Source organism: Pavona decussata, unplaced genomic scaffold (genome assembly GCF_977016875.1).
Source record: "Pavona decussata unplaced genomic scaffold, jaPavDecu1.1 SCAFFOLD_15, whole genome shotgun sequence".
Classification (NCBI taxonomy): domain Eukaryota; kingdom Metazoa; phylum Cnidaria; class Anthozoa; order Scleractinia; family Agariciidae; genus Pavona; species Pavona decussata.
The window spans coordinates 277,460-294,204 of record NW_028145438.1 but is presented as its reverse complement, the minus strand read 5'-3'; the positions used below and the strand labels follow the sequence as shown (position 1 = coordinate 294,204).

Genomic DNA, 16,745 nt, shown 5'->3' with positions numbered 1-16,745 from the left:
TATATCGAGTTCTCTATAGGTCTTGAGTGACAAGTCCGGCTGCAACGCAGGCTACACTTTCCTTCACCCCAGTAAAATATTCTTTAAAACCGAAATATTTAGAATATTTAGAAAGTAGCAAGCTCCCCCAACACAAACCTCAGAACGGAGCGAAGTGAGGCGGTGAAAACACGAAGCTGTAACTAAACAGACTTTATAGGTTCTAAATTTCACGCATTCCATAGCTCTTGAAGAAATCTACAGTGCTAGAGAAAGGATCAAAAAACAAATAGCAATGATCAGAGACACAACATTTTGCCACAAAAACAAATGGCCGGGCCCCGCAATACAAAAACTGTACGATAAACTGATGTAATTACACAAAGATACCAACAATGGCGGTCGCTTTCGGTGGTTAAAGATTATCACACGGTTCAATCCTAACTAGAAGCTGTACTGTCACCGGACCGCGAACTGAAACGAGCCACACTAGATCTAAATACTAGTAAAATGAAATGGCATAAGAACGACAGCCGCTAAACAAAAAAAACAAGAGGTGCAGAACTGTATAAAACCCAGAAATGTCCTTTGAGGTCAAAATACAAAGCATGCTACAGTTAAGCACATGGTCTTGTTCTATGATTATCATACAAATTATTCAAATCGTCATGCCAACCCGCTGTAAACATATAAGAAGCTAAATTGATCAAAAGACTGAGATAGAAGCGCTAAACATGCGAGTAGGAGTTAAGGCCTTCCATTTTTTATTTTACGTGCTTGATCGTCGCGTCAATCACGTATCCGGGGTTGCAGTTTAATTTTGAATCATCTGAGTTGTAGCTTAGCTCCGATTCGGTGTCAGTGTTTGACTTTTGGGCTAAAAAATCGGCCAGAAACCCAAATAGCTCGCGTAGAACTCACTACGAGTCACTGCTGTTTTGTTGTGTTCTTGTTATCGAGATACCGGGTCGACGTCACAACTCACTAGTACCAGTCCTCTAATGGCGCGGTTTTAACTTCGGATATTGTGATTTCGATCGCGTTTTAAAAATCGAGAATAACTTCAAATCTCATTATTTTGCTTGTTTTGGCTTACTTTCTACCTCTACTTTTGAGAATGAAAGGAATTGGGTACGGGTGATGAGCACTTTAACTTTTTAACCTTGTAAAATAGTATTTATTTGATTTTTGTTTTGAAGGAACGAATAGAGCACCACTTGCCCTCCCCTCTGGCGTTCTTGATTCTATGCAGTCTCAGTCATGTGATCCTAAGGAAGTTGTTGTTCGGCTACAAGAATGTCTGCAGTTGAATCAAACTTCACTGGAAAATCCAGATCCTGAAGCGAAAGGCTGGATCCGATGTCTTGCTAATGCTGCGAAATCTGAAAGAAGGATGGACGTAGTAGAACACTTGAGGACGATTGCCCCTGCCGGCACTACCGGTGAGTTAACAATGTATACCTAGCATATAGAGGTAGGTCCCTTAAAGGTAATTATTTTACCTTTCATGATAGATAAATCCAATATTGGATTTGAAGCTCACCGCCGTAATATGACAAGTGTACGTTTTGCGAACAATTTCTTTATTTTCTGAAAGATACACCATAAACGCCGTGCCTTCTTGGCAATGTTTTGTGGTAGAGGCCCGGGGTATATGATAATAATTGCAAGGGTAAAGCCCTTATATTTATCCACACTCTAAGAAATGTTTCAGTCAAGTGCAATATTCCTCAAATGTCTTGAGCCATATTGTAATTGATATTGGCGATCGCCCTTTGATGACACAATTTTAGCATTCCGCTGTGCCAAGAGCACCAAGTCATATCCGCGGTTCTTAATCAGAGTGCTAACTTTTAAGTATAGCGAAATTCAAATTTCGCTATATTTGTTTTCTATTACTATGCTTCAAGTCAACTAAATTGTGGCAAAAATGCAAAGTTACTATAACTACCAAAGAAATAGAAAACAATCCATTTGTTGGCTGAATCGTTCGAAAACAGCGTATGCATCTTCCTAATACTTCCACCATTTATCTCAATCTGCAACCCAAAACCCGAGCCATGCATGCAAATTGTTCAGGCTCCTGTGCACTCTTTGTATCGTCTATTGATTTTGCTGTTTGTCTAAACTAGGCCCTTTGTTGCCGGAAGACCTTGATGTTAGATGCATCCCATTCAAGCAGAGAATGGAATTAACATTTTCTCTTGGTGGTAAGTGCGACAGTGTGCTACAGAATTCTGTATTCCTGACTGAATTCCAAGAAGTTTCTTGTTCAAGAAGGAAAGGTTAAATTATATTATTACCATGTAAGAGATTTCATCAAGAAGTTCCGTTTTATTTTAAGCTTAAGTAGAACGAACTGTAATTAGTAGTAAAGTTCTTTTGCCCCCGGATTTGCTATTGTCTGAAATAACTATCCGCGCTCCTTCCTTTTGGGTCTTGTCTTTTAGGGCTTTCAGTTTTAATGTATAAATTTAATATTTTTAATAATTTTCATCTGTGAAGTCTCAATAAAGTTATCTAAAACAATAGTAATAAAAAAACCTTGGAATATGATAAATCTTCTCGATTGGCATTGTCATGGAAATGTCTTGGCCTATTCCGAGTTAATTTTGCCGATCACTGCATGAGTTAAAACTGGCATTTTATAGTTTCATGAATAAATAAAAGCAAAGTGGTAACAAAATAGAAAGATAAATTCGACTTCGCCGTTATAACTTTCATGAAGTAATAGACCATGCAAAATATATTACCAGAAGTTAAATTTGAAATACCACATACTTTACATAACTCAAATTATCCGTGAATCGTTTTTCTTTCAGGTGGAGATGAATGGAAATGGCTTGCAGAGAAGCTTGGCATGTCTTACAACCAGATCCGCTTCCTTGACAAGAGAACCACCAACCCTTGTGATGTTGTCCTTAACCTTATGGCTCAACACCGCTGTTTCCGTGTTGGAGAACTCTACGACAAGTTAGTGGAAAGTGAGCTTCCAGGAGCAGCTGACTTACTGTAAATAGTACGCTGTACGCTTCACACTTTTACTTTAATATTTCAATGTTGGAAAAAAAACTCTTTGAGAAGACAACACACAAAGTTTCTGTTAAATTTTAATAAGTACGAGAACTATTATTTGTCCAAGATTTTTTAAGACACCTTTTTAAGGTTTTTCGTAAAGCTAAGCATCAGATCTTAGTGGTACATATGTTGAAATAGTTACCAAAGGTGTTAATCTAACATAGTTTTTAAGAGGTGGTTCTCACTGGTCTTGGTGGATTTACAATACAAGAAATGTGACTACAGCTGCCGTCATGTAAGCAATAGACAGACCGCTTCGGTTTCTGTAGTTCTTGTTATTAACCCTATCTTAGGAGACCTATCATAATTTACCCAAAAACAATTGTAGGGCTGCAAAAAGAGCCAACAACCAGTATTGTCAACTAACGAGTTCCTAGTTTACAATTCGGCCATCCGATCTTTAATCGGCCGCTGGGAGAGAGGGAAAATGGCTGCGTAAGTGAACTTCTTTTTATCGTGTGCCATGAAGTGAAACAAAAAAGAAATAGAAATACAACACCATTTGTTTAGAATTGGCTTTTTGTAGTACAGGTAGTTTGATCATGTTTGTTTATCATGTACCATAAAGTGAAAAAAAAAAATTGTTTAGGATTATCTACTGGTATTATTATTACGCAATGTGAGAGGCAGTTTGTTAATCGTCTGTTTGCACTGCGCTCCTGAAGGTTTTCGAAGCTACTCGTGTAAATTTTTAGTAACATTGTGTATGGAAACACGAAATTGACATACATGATTATATAAGAGCCGGGCTTGTCAGGTCTGTACAGGCCTGCAAATGATCCCCAGACCAGAAATGATCCCCAATTTGAGCCGCAAACGATCCCCGATCGCCTCACCATAAATGTTTTTTTCTTAATAACACCAGTCGTTATATTAAACTATCTGCATGCAAATTTCACAACTTTAAATGATGTAGCAACTTTAAATGATGTAGCAGCTCAGTGCAACAGAACAATTTGCTTATATACTGGAACATGAGTTTTCGTTAGATAGTGGCGTATCATTGAGTAGTAAAGCTATAATTTTTACTAAACGAGTTCTCCAATTAACTTTAATTATCTTAAGAAATTAACTGAGCCTTGCGGTGCACTCTGCCTGCTCAGTTCTTAATTCACTTTTTGCTTGTTGTAGTATATAGTCCTTGTGTAACCGTTAGTAACTATATATTAGTGAAAGTGTAAAGGCCTGGCTAAAACATTCCAACATAGATGTAAAACATATATTGGTCTATCAAAGTTGGAACGTTAAGCATCCCATGTCAGCTTATCTTAAAACCAAGTTTTTCTCTAAGATGAATGTTGCCGTGGCAAGTCTGACATTGTCATCCAATGTTGGACTACGTATTATCTGATCCAAAAATGTTAACTAGTTAAGAACGACGTTTAGCCCTGTCTTAAGGTAGCGTAGTTAGCTGTTCAACGTTCAAATCTAAAACAAATGTAAACAGACAACAATTATTGTTCTGTAAGAGGTTACAGAAAACTCGCTACCGGTAAATATTATTTGCTACAGTTTTAGTGGAAACTTGGGTAGTTTCAAGTCAAGTTCCAAATTTATTTTTGCTACAATAACTGAAATTACAAGTTTAATAGTGGTGGCGAGGAAGCTTATGATAAGCCACGAGGCTTTAAAATAATGGGCTCCCTCTTTCATATATTAGTATAAATCTACTCATTTTCTATCACGAATGCCGTTCTCTGATTGGCTACGCTACTCGCTATCTATTCTGTGATAGATAGTGAGTAGCGGTTTCAACAAAATGGCGGCCGCTTCCTCGCGTTTTCGAAGTGTCTGCGATGAGGATATCAATAATTTACTTGTTTAGTTTTGCGACTAGTAGATTTATACTAAAACAATTAGATTATTCGCTCTCGATTTCTATGCGTGATAGCTGATTCGGGCTACGCCCCCATCAGCTATCACGCGATAGAAATCTCTAGCTCAGAATCTAATTGTTAATTATTCACAATTTAACAGTAGAATAATGAAAGTATCAATGGCAGATTAGAAATAGAACAGAGCCAAGACATTAATTTCAATTACCTTTATATGTTTAAAGTATAATGGGGCTAAAAAGAAGTGAAAATCGAAAAAGTGAAAAAAAAAATATATAAGGTTACGTTAAGGGGAATGCTTTCAGTTTATATATGGTAGTGTGGCAGTATATATGAAATAGCGATCGGTTAGGTAGCTATATAATTACAGTCTTTTGATATATATAGGACCCTTTTTTGAGATCGTTGAAGTCAGATAGCTCACGTAGTTTTCCCCTGTTTCTCCTGTCGGAGCCTAACCTCAAAAAGGGTCAAATTTTTTACGATAAAATAAGGAAGAGTGATAAAAGGAGTGAACACTGTAAAACTTGTTCGAGTGATTTTATTTGCTCATATCATTTGTTGAAAATGCGGAGAATATATGGACATAGAACTCGGAACTCTCATTAATCATTCTTCATATTCAGAATGGCCTTGCCTTTTTGCAAAGGCGGCATGTTTCAAGAAATGTTGATCAAAATGCACTTGTTGCAGACGTTCTGTTTGAGCAAAGAAAAACTTCGTTTGCAAGGAAAACTGAAAAAACTTCGTTTGCAATTTGAGCTCCTCGGAAGCTTCTTCAGATGGGCCCACAAGTGTCGGAAAAGTCAACTTTGCAAAATAATTTTATATTTAATCGACTATCGTAGTTAACTGTTAATCGGCGGCGAAACGAGGAGCTTTTGTTCACACAAGCAGCCTGATTTTGGAACTAATTTTCACCACCAGTGCGCGCGATAAAAATCAGTCTTGGAAACGGACTACGCTTCAAGTTGGCTTGGATAAATTTTGCTCGCGAAATTGGCCGACTTATTTTGCCTTCCAGAAGTGCTGGTAAAAAAATGCATATATAAATGTTTTTAATTCTGTTCAAGCAGTTTCGTATCATACTTAGTAATAATAACTTAAGATTAGCCAGATTCTGTTTTAACCCCATTTTGATCTAAATGAGTAACCTGCCAGCGCTTTGAAACAGTGGACTGCTCCATTTGGTGTGAACTGGTAAACTTCTCTATATTTTAGTTTAAAAAAATGTTGGTTATTTTTATTTTTTTTTGTTTTTGTTTTACTGTTTCCTTTGTTCTGTGTAGGCCGGTACACCTCGTCAATCTCGCTGCAGGCGGCCAAAAAGAGCTTTGTATGTTAGAAATTATGCTTGTATGATTTATCCAAGCTAACTCCCAAGCCAGCTGAGTTGTCCATAGGATTTACCAAATAATTCTTGTTAAAATACAAGATCTGCCGCCTTTAACGTGTTTAGTGATGTTGTTAGGAAGATGGCATAGCAGCATTTAGTGCATGTTAAATTTTAGTTTCTCTTTCACGCTCAATTATATCAGGTCGTGCAATATTGTAGGTTTGAAGAGAATAAAACTGTTTGTATTAATTTTTGCCTCTTTATATCATAGCGCTGTACTTCTAAGGAGCGAGGGAAGGGGGAGAGGGGTGGGGAGTGAAGGTTACATGTGTCATGATTGACACTTGTAAAAGTTTCCATTTGTCTGTCATTTTATAACAGGGAAGATATTGTGGGAGCAGGGATGGCGCAGTGGTGAGGGCACTCGCCTCCCACCAATGTGACCCGGGCTCGATTTACGGACTCGGCGTCATATGTGGGTTGAGTTTGTTGTTGGTTCTCGTCCCTGCTCCGAGGGTTTTTCTCCGGGTACTCCGGTTTTCCTCTTCCACAAAAAAACAACATTTTTAAATTCCAATTCGACCTGGAAACAGTGGAGAGAAGAGCCATTCCGTGGATTCCACTGAAATTCCCATTTTATTATTTCAGAAGAGGTGTCGGACAAAGTTTGGGAGCGAGAAAACTGGAAACAAGAGTGCTTCGAGAAATATATGTTTTAATAGTTACTGAAGCTATTTTTACCGGATTATTTCGTTGTTTGTTTTGAATCCTGTGCCATGGAGCGACTAACTAACTCCCTTCCAGGTTTGGAAAAAGGATTATTACTTTAAATACGTATCCTCCAATTCAGCGCTTGGAAGACGGTTTTTGGAAGTGTTCGATTTAAATTGTTTTGTTGCGATTGTTGCAATGTAACTTGCTTTATCTCTCTAAGCTTATTAGAAGTGTCAGTAATTGAAATGCCGTAATAGAAGAGCAAATTCATCCGATGTTAAAGCCATTCGCTCGAGCTCACTCGAGCTAGCAAGAGCCTGAAATGCATCAAGTAATGTTTGAAATAAAATATTATGAATGCAACCTTTTACTTCGTTTCCTGTTTGCTTGCGTTCTGACTTTGAACATGTCATTGATTTCAATATACATTTACGCCTAAATTAAACCAATAAACTAAGCATATTTCAAAGCCAAGGCACAGGTATGTTTAATATTTCAAAATTGTTTTCGACTCCTTTGCTGTGGGGAGAGGCATCTTTTTGTCACATTTTGCAACCAGCAGGGGGTGGAAGGAGTTTACTTTTGCTCTAACCAGCTGCCGACGAATTTGAAAAACAATGTCTTTTGTATTTTCAGCTCAGTGATTGGCCGGTAGCTGAAATCTCCTCTCAACGGTTAAATTGCTTCCCCCACAGTTACTTTTTGGGGTTAATGCTCGTGCGCTTAGCGGCCGCGCCTGGGATTTAAGTAGGACGCTCGGTTACCAAGACTTAACGAATGCTTGCGATGTAATTTTGAATCCAACAGCGCGTTGTTAGGGATATTCTACGAGAAATAAATAGGGAGAAGGACCAGAAAATATAAGAGGCTATTTCAGTGTGAGTAATTCAACTTTATTTGAGAAAAATTAAACCTTTCTTTAGTCGAAACCCATGTTTCCTTTAGCCCATGTTCAGATTCTTTAGCACAAAATTCAAATCCCATCTGGAATTTGGATTTTTTTCCGAGTTTCCAATTGACGCTAAAACCTATTATGTTGTTAAAGAATATTTTAGGGTAAAAAATCTTATTCCTAGAATTTGCGAGCTGCTGTTGGCTTTCCAAAAAATCCTAGATCACCAAAGCTTCGAATCTGCGCCTTCCAAAACAAAAGGAATTTGTTTCTGTAGTTTTAAAAGTTTGAGGGGAAATCTCACTAACAACTTAGTGGCGGCCAAGGTCTTTCGAACAGATTTTTCACCGATCGATATTTCAACCTAGCTAGTGCTGATAGGTCCACACTGCCTAAATAAAGATGACTTGACTTGACGAACCGTTGCGTGTCCCTGTGCCCTGTGAGGTTAGTTCCTTTTGTCTTAGATTTTAAACAGAGAACTGGACGATTACCTCTTACTGATCTCGGTTTGCGTTAACCAGCTTTTGAAAAACTGATGAAACATAAATCTATTTTAGCATTCTCTTTTTCTACACTCAAATCTCTTTGCAGTGCCAAATTACCTCATCGATTCTGTTGATCAAACCAAATATTATGTTCCTCTCCGCAACGAACGCAGAACCACAGTTTCTCTAGAAACTAACCCCTTAGCACCTCTTAGCCTAGCAACCCACCTGCTCCATTCGGCTTAAAGCTCCGTTCTATATACCTGGGAGACCTTTGGGACAGACTCCAAGCGTCAAATAGTCAAGTATATCATTCCAATACCTTTTTAAAGATATCTTAAAGTTGCTTACTTACTTACTCATTAACTCACTCACTCACTCACTCACTCACTCACTCACTCTCTCTCTCTCTCACTCACTCACTCACTCACTCACTCACTCACTCACTCACTCACTCACTCACTCACTCGCTCACTGACTGACTGACTGACTGACTGACTGACTGACTTACTTACTTATTTACTTACTTACTTACTTACTTACTTACTTACTCACTTACTTACTTACTTACTTACTTACTTACTTACTTACTTACTTACTTACTTACTTACTTACTTACTTACTTACTTACTTGCTCGCTTACTTACAGTCGAACCTTTTTATTAAGGACACCAAGGGGACAGAAATAAGTATCCGTATTTTAGAGGTGTCCGTTTTAGAGAATTCGAAGTAGTCTTTATATGGATTTGGTCTCTCAGGGACCAAGTAAACTGTCCGTAATAGAGAAGTGTCCGTAAGGAGAGGTTTCACGGTACTTACCTATGTACTTACTATCCAATATCCAAGTTTGTATCCTTGCCATTTTTGTTTTATACCCACATTTTTAGCTAGCTAGTGATTCTGTGATTTAGCAAGAGCCAAAAGTTTATTAGCTTTTAACTATTATGTGCAAACTTTATTAATAAAGCTCTATTCAAATTTAGAAGTAAAGGTTTAGTAATACATAGACAAGTGAAAAGAAACGATAAAACCGAACAACGTTTCGGAGTCGTCATGACGCCATTATCAAGTTCGAAGTGATAGAAATAAATAAAGTCAATGTCAAAAATAGTTCACCAAAAAATTAACATAGTGTCTAAATATATAATGCTAATTAGAGAGTTAACACCATCTCTCAATGTCCAATCGGGCTCAATTCAAGCTAAACTATTTGCGTGACATTATATATTCAGACACTATGTTAATTTTTTGTGAACTATTTCTGACATTGACTTTATTTATTTCTATCACTTCAAACTTGATAATGGCGTCATGACGACTCCGAAACGTTGTTCGGTTTTATCGTTTCTTTTCTCTTGTCTATCTATTTAATTAAAAAAAAAAAAAAAAAAAAAAAAAACTCGAAAGACACTAAAACTTTAGGGAGACTATTTTCAAGCTGCACGATTGCAGATCAAATATATTGATAGGGGCTATTGCGAGAAAATGTGAGTACAACTTATAGAGATGAGTTGGCGTGTCAAGTGGAAAAAAAGAATTTAGTTGCGTTCAAGGTTAGGAGATCTCATCCTAATCGGTTTGGTGATCTGTGATTTCATCGGTTTCCTGTGTTACAGTTTCGTCGTTGTCCTGCGATGACGATTTCTTTGTTATTTTCAATTAATTATTTTGGCCCCGCACACACTGGGCCACTTTTTGTGACATGCTAGAAAATTTGGTACTTCAGATCATGAACTGATGAAGCCTTAGTTTTACGCAGACGAACGGTACCAGATTTAACGTGTTTTATGTTAACGCTGGTATCTGAGAGCCTGACAAAACTTCTTCGCATTCAACGCAAGTAACTAAATGAAGTAACCCACTGGTAGCCGAAATTCACTGTTTGGCTTAAGTTAATTAAGTTTACTGAAGCACACTAACGACATACATAGAAAAAAATCAACAGTGAGCCTGTAACTAAATTTCTTATCGATTAAAAACATGTCCATTCCCTTCAGAACACACTTTCAAACATTGACAGAGAACGCCCTTTCAGTTTCTCATCATAAATGTGTGTACTGAGTGTGCTGAATTTAACCGAAACTCATTCGAGAATAAGGTATGAAAAAAACATACTCAATCTATGAAAAGTCACTCAGCACCAGACTGAGTCAAACGAACTTTGCTAATCAATGATTACCTCTAGTTGTTAAGCGGCCGTCATGCAGAAGCGGGATACGTGGAGCAGGGAAATTGCTTTAGTTTGCTTCATACATCGTGGAACGACGTTCAACGCTCAGTTCCAAAAATTCAAATCCTTTCCATTATTATTTTATACACAGGGGGTCAGTTGCTATTTATCATTCTTGTACAACAAAACGGCGAAAATTAAAAAAAAATTGCTTGGCCCTCAACGGTACGCTTGAAGTTTCTTGTACCGGCCTGCAACCGTCATGCCGCCTGATGAGTTTATGAAAAGCTTTTATTTGAACTCATCCAATCAGTAAAAAGCACAGAAAGACTACAATTTTCCTATTCTTGATCATAGGCCAAAAACGTTTAGCCGCTGCATAAAATAGCACTATCAATATTTATTTATTTTGTTTACCTAGTTCCTTCAGAGATTCTTTGGCGTGGTCGCTTGGCTGTTCAAGCCTACAACAGCGCTCTTAAAGATGGTAAAACGCACATCAAAAGACTTCCAGTGATGATAATTGGGCAAGATCGGGCAGGAAAGACCAGTCTGAAGAAGTCTTTAACAGGGGAAACTTTCAGTCCAACGGAAAGAAGTACAGAAGGAATAGAAAGGGATCCTTCACATTTAAAAGTCTCGACGGCGATTTGGAAGACAGGCGAGAGAAGAAAAGAAACTGATTACGATTCAAAGTTCTTTTTTGATCACCACGCAGCGAAATTGATGATTCGAGACTTGAAAAAAGGGAAAGCAGATTTCCATCATACAGAAGAAGCAACAATCACTGAGGAAACGTATCCCTCTTATGCTGAAGAATCAACATTCACCAAAAACAGAAGAAATCTTTCGTTTGAACAAAGCACAAGCGCATGTAACACTGAGTTCTCAGAAGACCCCAAACTAACAGGGGAGGAAGCCAAAGAAAATTCGTCTTTACCAGAACTGCCAGAAGACATAGCCACACTGGTTGAAAATTGGATCCAAAATGATCAAGCTTTTGAGGAGAAAGAAGACGACATATATTCAATTATTTGGGACTTTGGTGGGCAGTCAGTTTATTATGCCACGCACCCAATCTTTCTGACAGAGAGAGCCATTTACCTTTTGGTTTATGACTTAAGTTGTGATCCACATGCGAAAGCTAGCGTTCCTGTGAGAAAAGGATTGTACGAGAGTAACTACGATATTAGCCACAGTAAGACTAATATGGACTACCTTGACTTTTGGATGTCATCAGTTTATTCTTTGGTTAGTCCAGATGCTTCCTACAAGGACTCTGCTGTGTATGACATGCCACGCGATAGACGTCCTCCAGTGTTCTTAGTGTTTACGCATGCTGACGAGCCTTATTGTAACAGTAATCCTAGAGCGCTGGCACTCCAAATCTATGGGTTCTTACGAACAAAGATTTACAGCCACCACCTATTTAAAGATGTCTTTGTAGTCGACAATACAAGGTCAGGAAGCGAACGTGAATGTCCAGAGGTGATTCGTCTAAGAGAAGAAGTACTTGCTGTCGCCGAAGAGCTACCTCAGATGAAAGAGCCCATTCCATTAAAGTGGTTGAAGTATGAAAGTATACTACAGCTTTTGCGTGAAGATGGTTGCAAGTGGATACCTGTCGAGAAAGCCAGGCGCATTGCCACTGAAAACTGTGGAATAAATGACGAAGGAAAGTTTCGGACAATGCTGAACTTTTTGCATGATCAGAGAATTTTGATTCATTTCAGTGAAACGCCAGAGTTGGAGAGCATGGTGATTTTGGACCCCCAGTGGCTCATTGATGTATTCAAGAAGGTCATTACAGTTGAAAGATACGAGCGCACTGAGGTGAACGTTGAAGACCTGTGGATCAAGCTTGAGAAGACTGGAATACTGGATGAACGACTACTAAATCATGCTTGGAAACCCCTATTTGAGAGACAGGAAACCTGTCTAAACCTTCCTGCAATAATGGAAAGATTTAGCTTACTCTGTTCCTGGCCATCCCAAAAGACGAACAAGGAGTACCTTGTACCATCCATGTTGATGTCTCCTCCGACAGATGACGTCCTTGAGCTTCTTGCTTCTGTGAAGATTCCTTCGCTTTATGTGAGGTTTAAGTCAGGCCGAGTGCCTCCAGGCTTGTTCTCCCGGCTAGTCCTACAATTTTATCAGTGGTGCAAAGAGGAGTGGGACAGCCCGCTGAACCCAGAGCTTTACCATAATTTTGCACTGTTTCACATCCTTCCCGATCAGGGAACGTCCGTTATATTTCTTTGCCATACGTCGTCTATTGAAATCGTCGTTCACAGTGGAAATGACGCTGTTGAGACGGATGGAGCAGATCTTGCCCATAGCAGTGTTGATCTTACTACAAGCCGTGCTATCCATAGGCAGTTGGAAATGGTTCTAGAGTGCATGCGAAAGGAATTCGACTGGCTGAAGCACATGCGTTACGAAATGTGTGTGTGCTGTCCAGTTTGTTCTCAAACGGGTTCTGTCAAATGCCGCGCTCATGATGTACGTGGTTGCGAGTGTCTGCACCTGTTGTCAGAGAAAGATTTACAGAACTGCAAATACTGCATCAAGCCTGGTGTCCGTGGAGATTGCAGGATTCGCACCAGGATGTTTGCACCTTGGTTTTCATTTTAAGATGCACAACAACGCAGGATTTCACTGAAACAGGTTGGTCTATGACTGTCTCTGAACCAGTAATAATTTGTAGTTGTTGTACGTCATCGCCACAGATAGGAAACAATTTATCACCCATGTTTACCGGTTTCTTCATTACTTGAGGACCGATCAGGTTGCCCAGCCTTTATATATCAGTGGTAATCGTCCAGCAATAGTAACGCTTCATACTGTATCCTGTTAATATTGCCGAGAGGGAAACCTTTATTTAGAGGAATAGCCACTTCTGCTATAGGAGTAGTGGCAACAAATCTGCAATTCGTGTAACGTAACAAAGGTAAACCAAATCGTGAAGAAAGGTTACCAATGTATCGTTTTACCCTTACAGGACTATGCTGCTACTGGACCTGCTATCGATGAAAGAAGCATAGTCTCTTTTAAGGACGGTAGGCTCGTTTTAATTTTATCTTAAAAAGATTCCATGTGTTACAAGCGCGTTCTTTTAAGCCGACCTTCAAGACCCCTCTCTTTCGCTACTGTTTGAACCTTTATTATTCTGTGGCAAAGTCCATTTAAGAATGCATAGAGGGAAATACTCTCTCGTATATGATGTACTAAACCAAAAACGCGTCAAGTATTCATCGTTAAACCGTTATACGAACCTGCTGACGACGAGTTTTGTACCAATTAGACGCAATCTTGCACCGGTTTCGTTTGGCTTGGTAAACCATTCCCTTCGAGAAATGCGAAACAAAGAGTTTCAAGGGACCACACAAGAGAAAATAAGGGTACTTAGTGTTAATATTAACCTGGGCGCAGAGTAGACCTAATCAAATTTCCAAGGTGTTCTTGACCGTTCAACTGTTTTTAGTTTTAGTGCATGCCAAGTAATGGTACCGTGGTTCACTGTATCATTGCAATCTTAACCTGAATTTGTATTAGGAAGAGGAGTGCAAGAAAACCGAGTAAAAGGAGAAACTAGAAACTAATTTTATCAACAGAAATTTTTTGAGCAAAGAGAAATGATATTTATTTGTTGTTTTCTTCTGAAGAAACGAATGGAACACCACTTGCTCTCCCCGCTGGCGTTCTTGATTCCATTCAGTCTCAGTCATGTGATCCTAAGGAAGTTGTGGCTCGTCTTCAAGAATGTCTGCAGCTGAATCAAACAACACTGGAAAATCCAGATCCTGAGACGAAAGGCTGGATCCGATGTCTTGCTAATACTGCGAAATCTGAAAGAAGGGTGGACGTGATAAAACACTTGAGGACGATAGCCCCTTCCGGCACTACTGGTGAGTTAAAAATGTATACCTAGATTATAGAGGGAGAGTTAGGTCCCTTATAGGTCATACCTTACATGATAAATAATCCAATGCTGGATTTGAAGCTCACCGCTGTAATATGACAATTTCTTTATTTTCTGAAAGAAACACCATAAACGCAGTGCCTTCCTGGTAAAGTTTCGAGGTAGAGGACCGGGATATTCGGTAACAAGGGTAAAGCCCTTGCATATTCCATACTACGTGAAACATATTTTTGTCAAGTGTAATATTCCTCAAATGTCCTCAGCCATATTGTTATTGATATTGGTGATCGCTCTTTGATGACACAATGTTAGCATTGCGCTGTTTCAAGACCACCAATTCAAACCGCGTTTCTTAACTTAAATTTTGCTATATTTGTTTTATATTACTATGCTTCAAGCCAACTAAATTTTGCCAAAAATTCAACGTTACTGCTACTACCAAGGAAAGAGAAAACAATCCATATGTTGTCTGAATGCTACCAAAACAACGCATGCATATTCCTTATACTTTCCGCCATTTATAACAATCTGCAACCCAAAACCCGAGCCATGCGTGCAAATTATCTAGGTTCCTGTGCACTCTCTTTATCGTCTGTTGTTATTGCTGTTTGTCTAAACCAGGCCCTTTGTTGAGGGAAGACCTTGATGTTGGATGTATTCCATTCAAACAGAGAAAGGAATTAACATTTTGTCTTGGTGGTAAGTGTGACAGTGTGTTACAGAATTCTCTATTACTGAATTTCAAGAAGTTTCTTCTTCAAAAAGGAAAGGTTAAATTATATTATAACCATGTGAAAGATTCCATCAAAAGCTCCGTTTTAGATTAAGCTTAATTATAGCTAACCGCCACCGGATTTGCTATTTTCTGAAGTAACACTACCTACGCTCCTTCCTTTTGGGTCTCCACTTTTAGAGCTTACAGTTTTAAATTATTAATTTAATGTTTTTAATGGTTCACTATTTTGTAGTCTCAAAAAAGTTTCTTTAAAATAATGCTAAAAATCCTGGGGTATGATAAATCTTCTCGATTGATGATTGACATGGCCACACAAATAGTCCTGGTCCATTCCGAGTTAACTTTTCCGGGCTTTGAGTTAAAAGTAGCATTTTATAGTTTCTAAACTAAATGTTAGGGAAGTGGTGACAAAACAGAAACAAAAAAATCGACTTTCCCAAAATATCTTTCATGAAGTAAATCGTTGAAATATCTTTGGCACAGCCTATTACTTAAAATTTCCATGACTTATTTTACATATTGCAGTAAATTTTCTGTAAATTCCTTTTTCTTTCAGGGGGAGATTAATGGAAACTGCTTGCAGAGAGGCTAGGCATGTCTTACAACGAGATCCGCTTCCTTGATAAGAGAATCACCAACCCTTGTGATGTTGTCCTTAACCTTATGGCACAACACCGCTCTTTCAGTGTTGGAGAACTTTACGACAAGTTAGTGGAAATTGAGCTTCCAGGAGCAGCTGACTTACTGTAAATAGTCCGCTGTACGCTTAACATTTTTTTTAAATATATACTTCAATATTTTACCAAACTCTTTGAGAAGAAAACACACAACCTTTCTGCGATATGTATGTATTAGAAATATGATTTATGCAAGCTTATGTAACACACCTTTTTAAAGTTTCTCTTCAAGCCAAGAAGCAGATTTTAGTTGTACATATGTTGAAATAGTTACCAAAGGTGTTAATCATAGTTTTTGAGAAGTAGTTCTCATTGGTCTTGGTGGATTTACAATACAAGAAATGAGACTGCGCCTGCCGTCATGTTAGTAATACACAAAAATCCAGACCGCTTCGGTTTCTGTAGTTCTTGTTATTAACCCTATCTTAGGAGACCTCTCATGATTTACCAAAAAAAATGTTAGGGTGCAAAAAGAGCCAACAAACAGTAATGTCAACTAGCGAGTACCTAGTGTACAACTCGGTCATCCGATCTTTAATCGGCCGCTAGGCAAAAGGGAAAATGGCCGCGTAAGTGAACTTCTTTTTAGTGTGTGCCATGAAGTGAAACAAAAAAGAAACGAAAAAGAAAAAGCATCGTTTTAAGTCGGGATTTGGTGATACTATTACGCAGTAGTACAGGTAGTTTGATTATGTTTGTTAATCGTATGCATAAAGTTAAAAAAAAAAAAGAGAAAAAAAAGGATTTTGTTAAGGGAGGGCTTAGTTTTTGGTATTACTATTACGCAGTGTTAGAGGTAGTTTGTTTATCGTCGGTATTCACTGCGCTCCTGACGGTTTTCTAAGCTACTCTTGTAAATCATTTTAGTAACATAGTGCATGGAAACGTTAAACTGACATTAATGATTATATAAGA

The 16,745-nt window shown here is 38.4% G+C and overlaps 1 protein-coding gene and 1 pseudogene across 3 annotated transcripts in view; both read left to right on the top strand.

Annotated features, from left to right (window-relative positions):
* The window catches only part of LOC146487529 (uncharacterized), a 45,607-nt gene extending 39,134 nt beyond the window's left edge, over nt 1–6,473 (top strand). For both annotated transcript variants that reach the window (XM_085084181.1, XM_085084187.1), the window contains 3 exons: nt 1,179–1,421; nt 2,112–2,189; nt 2,802–6,473. In XM_085084181.1, coding sequence (XP_084940307.1) covers nt 1,179–1,421; nt 2,112–2,189; nt 2,802–2,995 — 515 coding nt within the window. In that variant the 3' untranslated portion in view covers nt 2,996–6,473. The remainder of the gene's footprint in view (nt 1–1,178; nt 1,422–2,111; nt 2,190–2,801) is intronic.
* A 3,693-nt stretch (nt 6,474–10,166) lies between these two features.
* LOC146487528 (uncharacterized) lies at nt 10,167–15,903 on the top strand (annotated as a pseudogene). The gene is made up of 5 exons (XR_014856864.1): nt 10,167–13,162; nt 13,497–13,554; nt 14,161–14,403; nt 15,039–15,116; nt 15,710–15,903. The product of XR_014856864.1 is annotated as an uncharacterized LOC146487528 (transcript).
* Nucleotides 15,904–16,745: the final 842 nt, after the last annotated feature.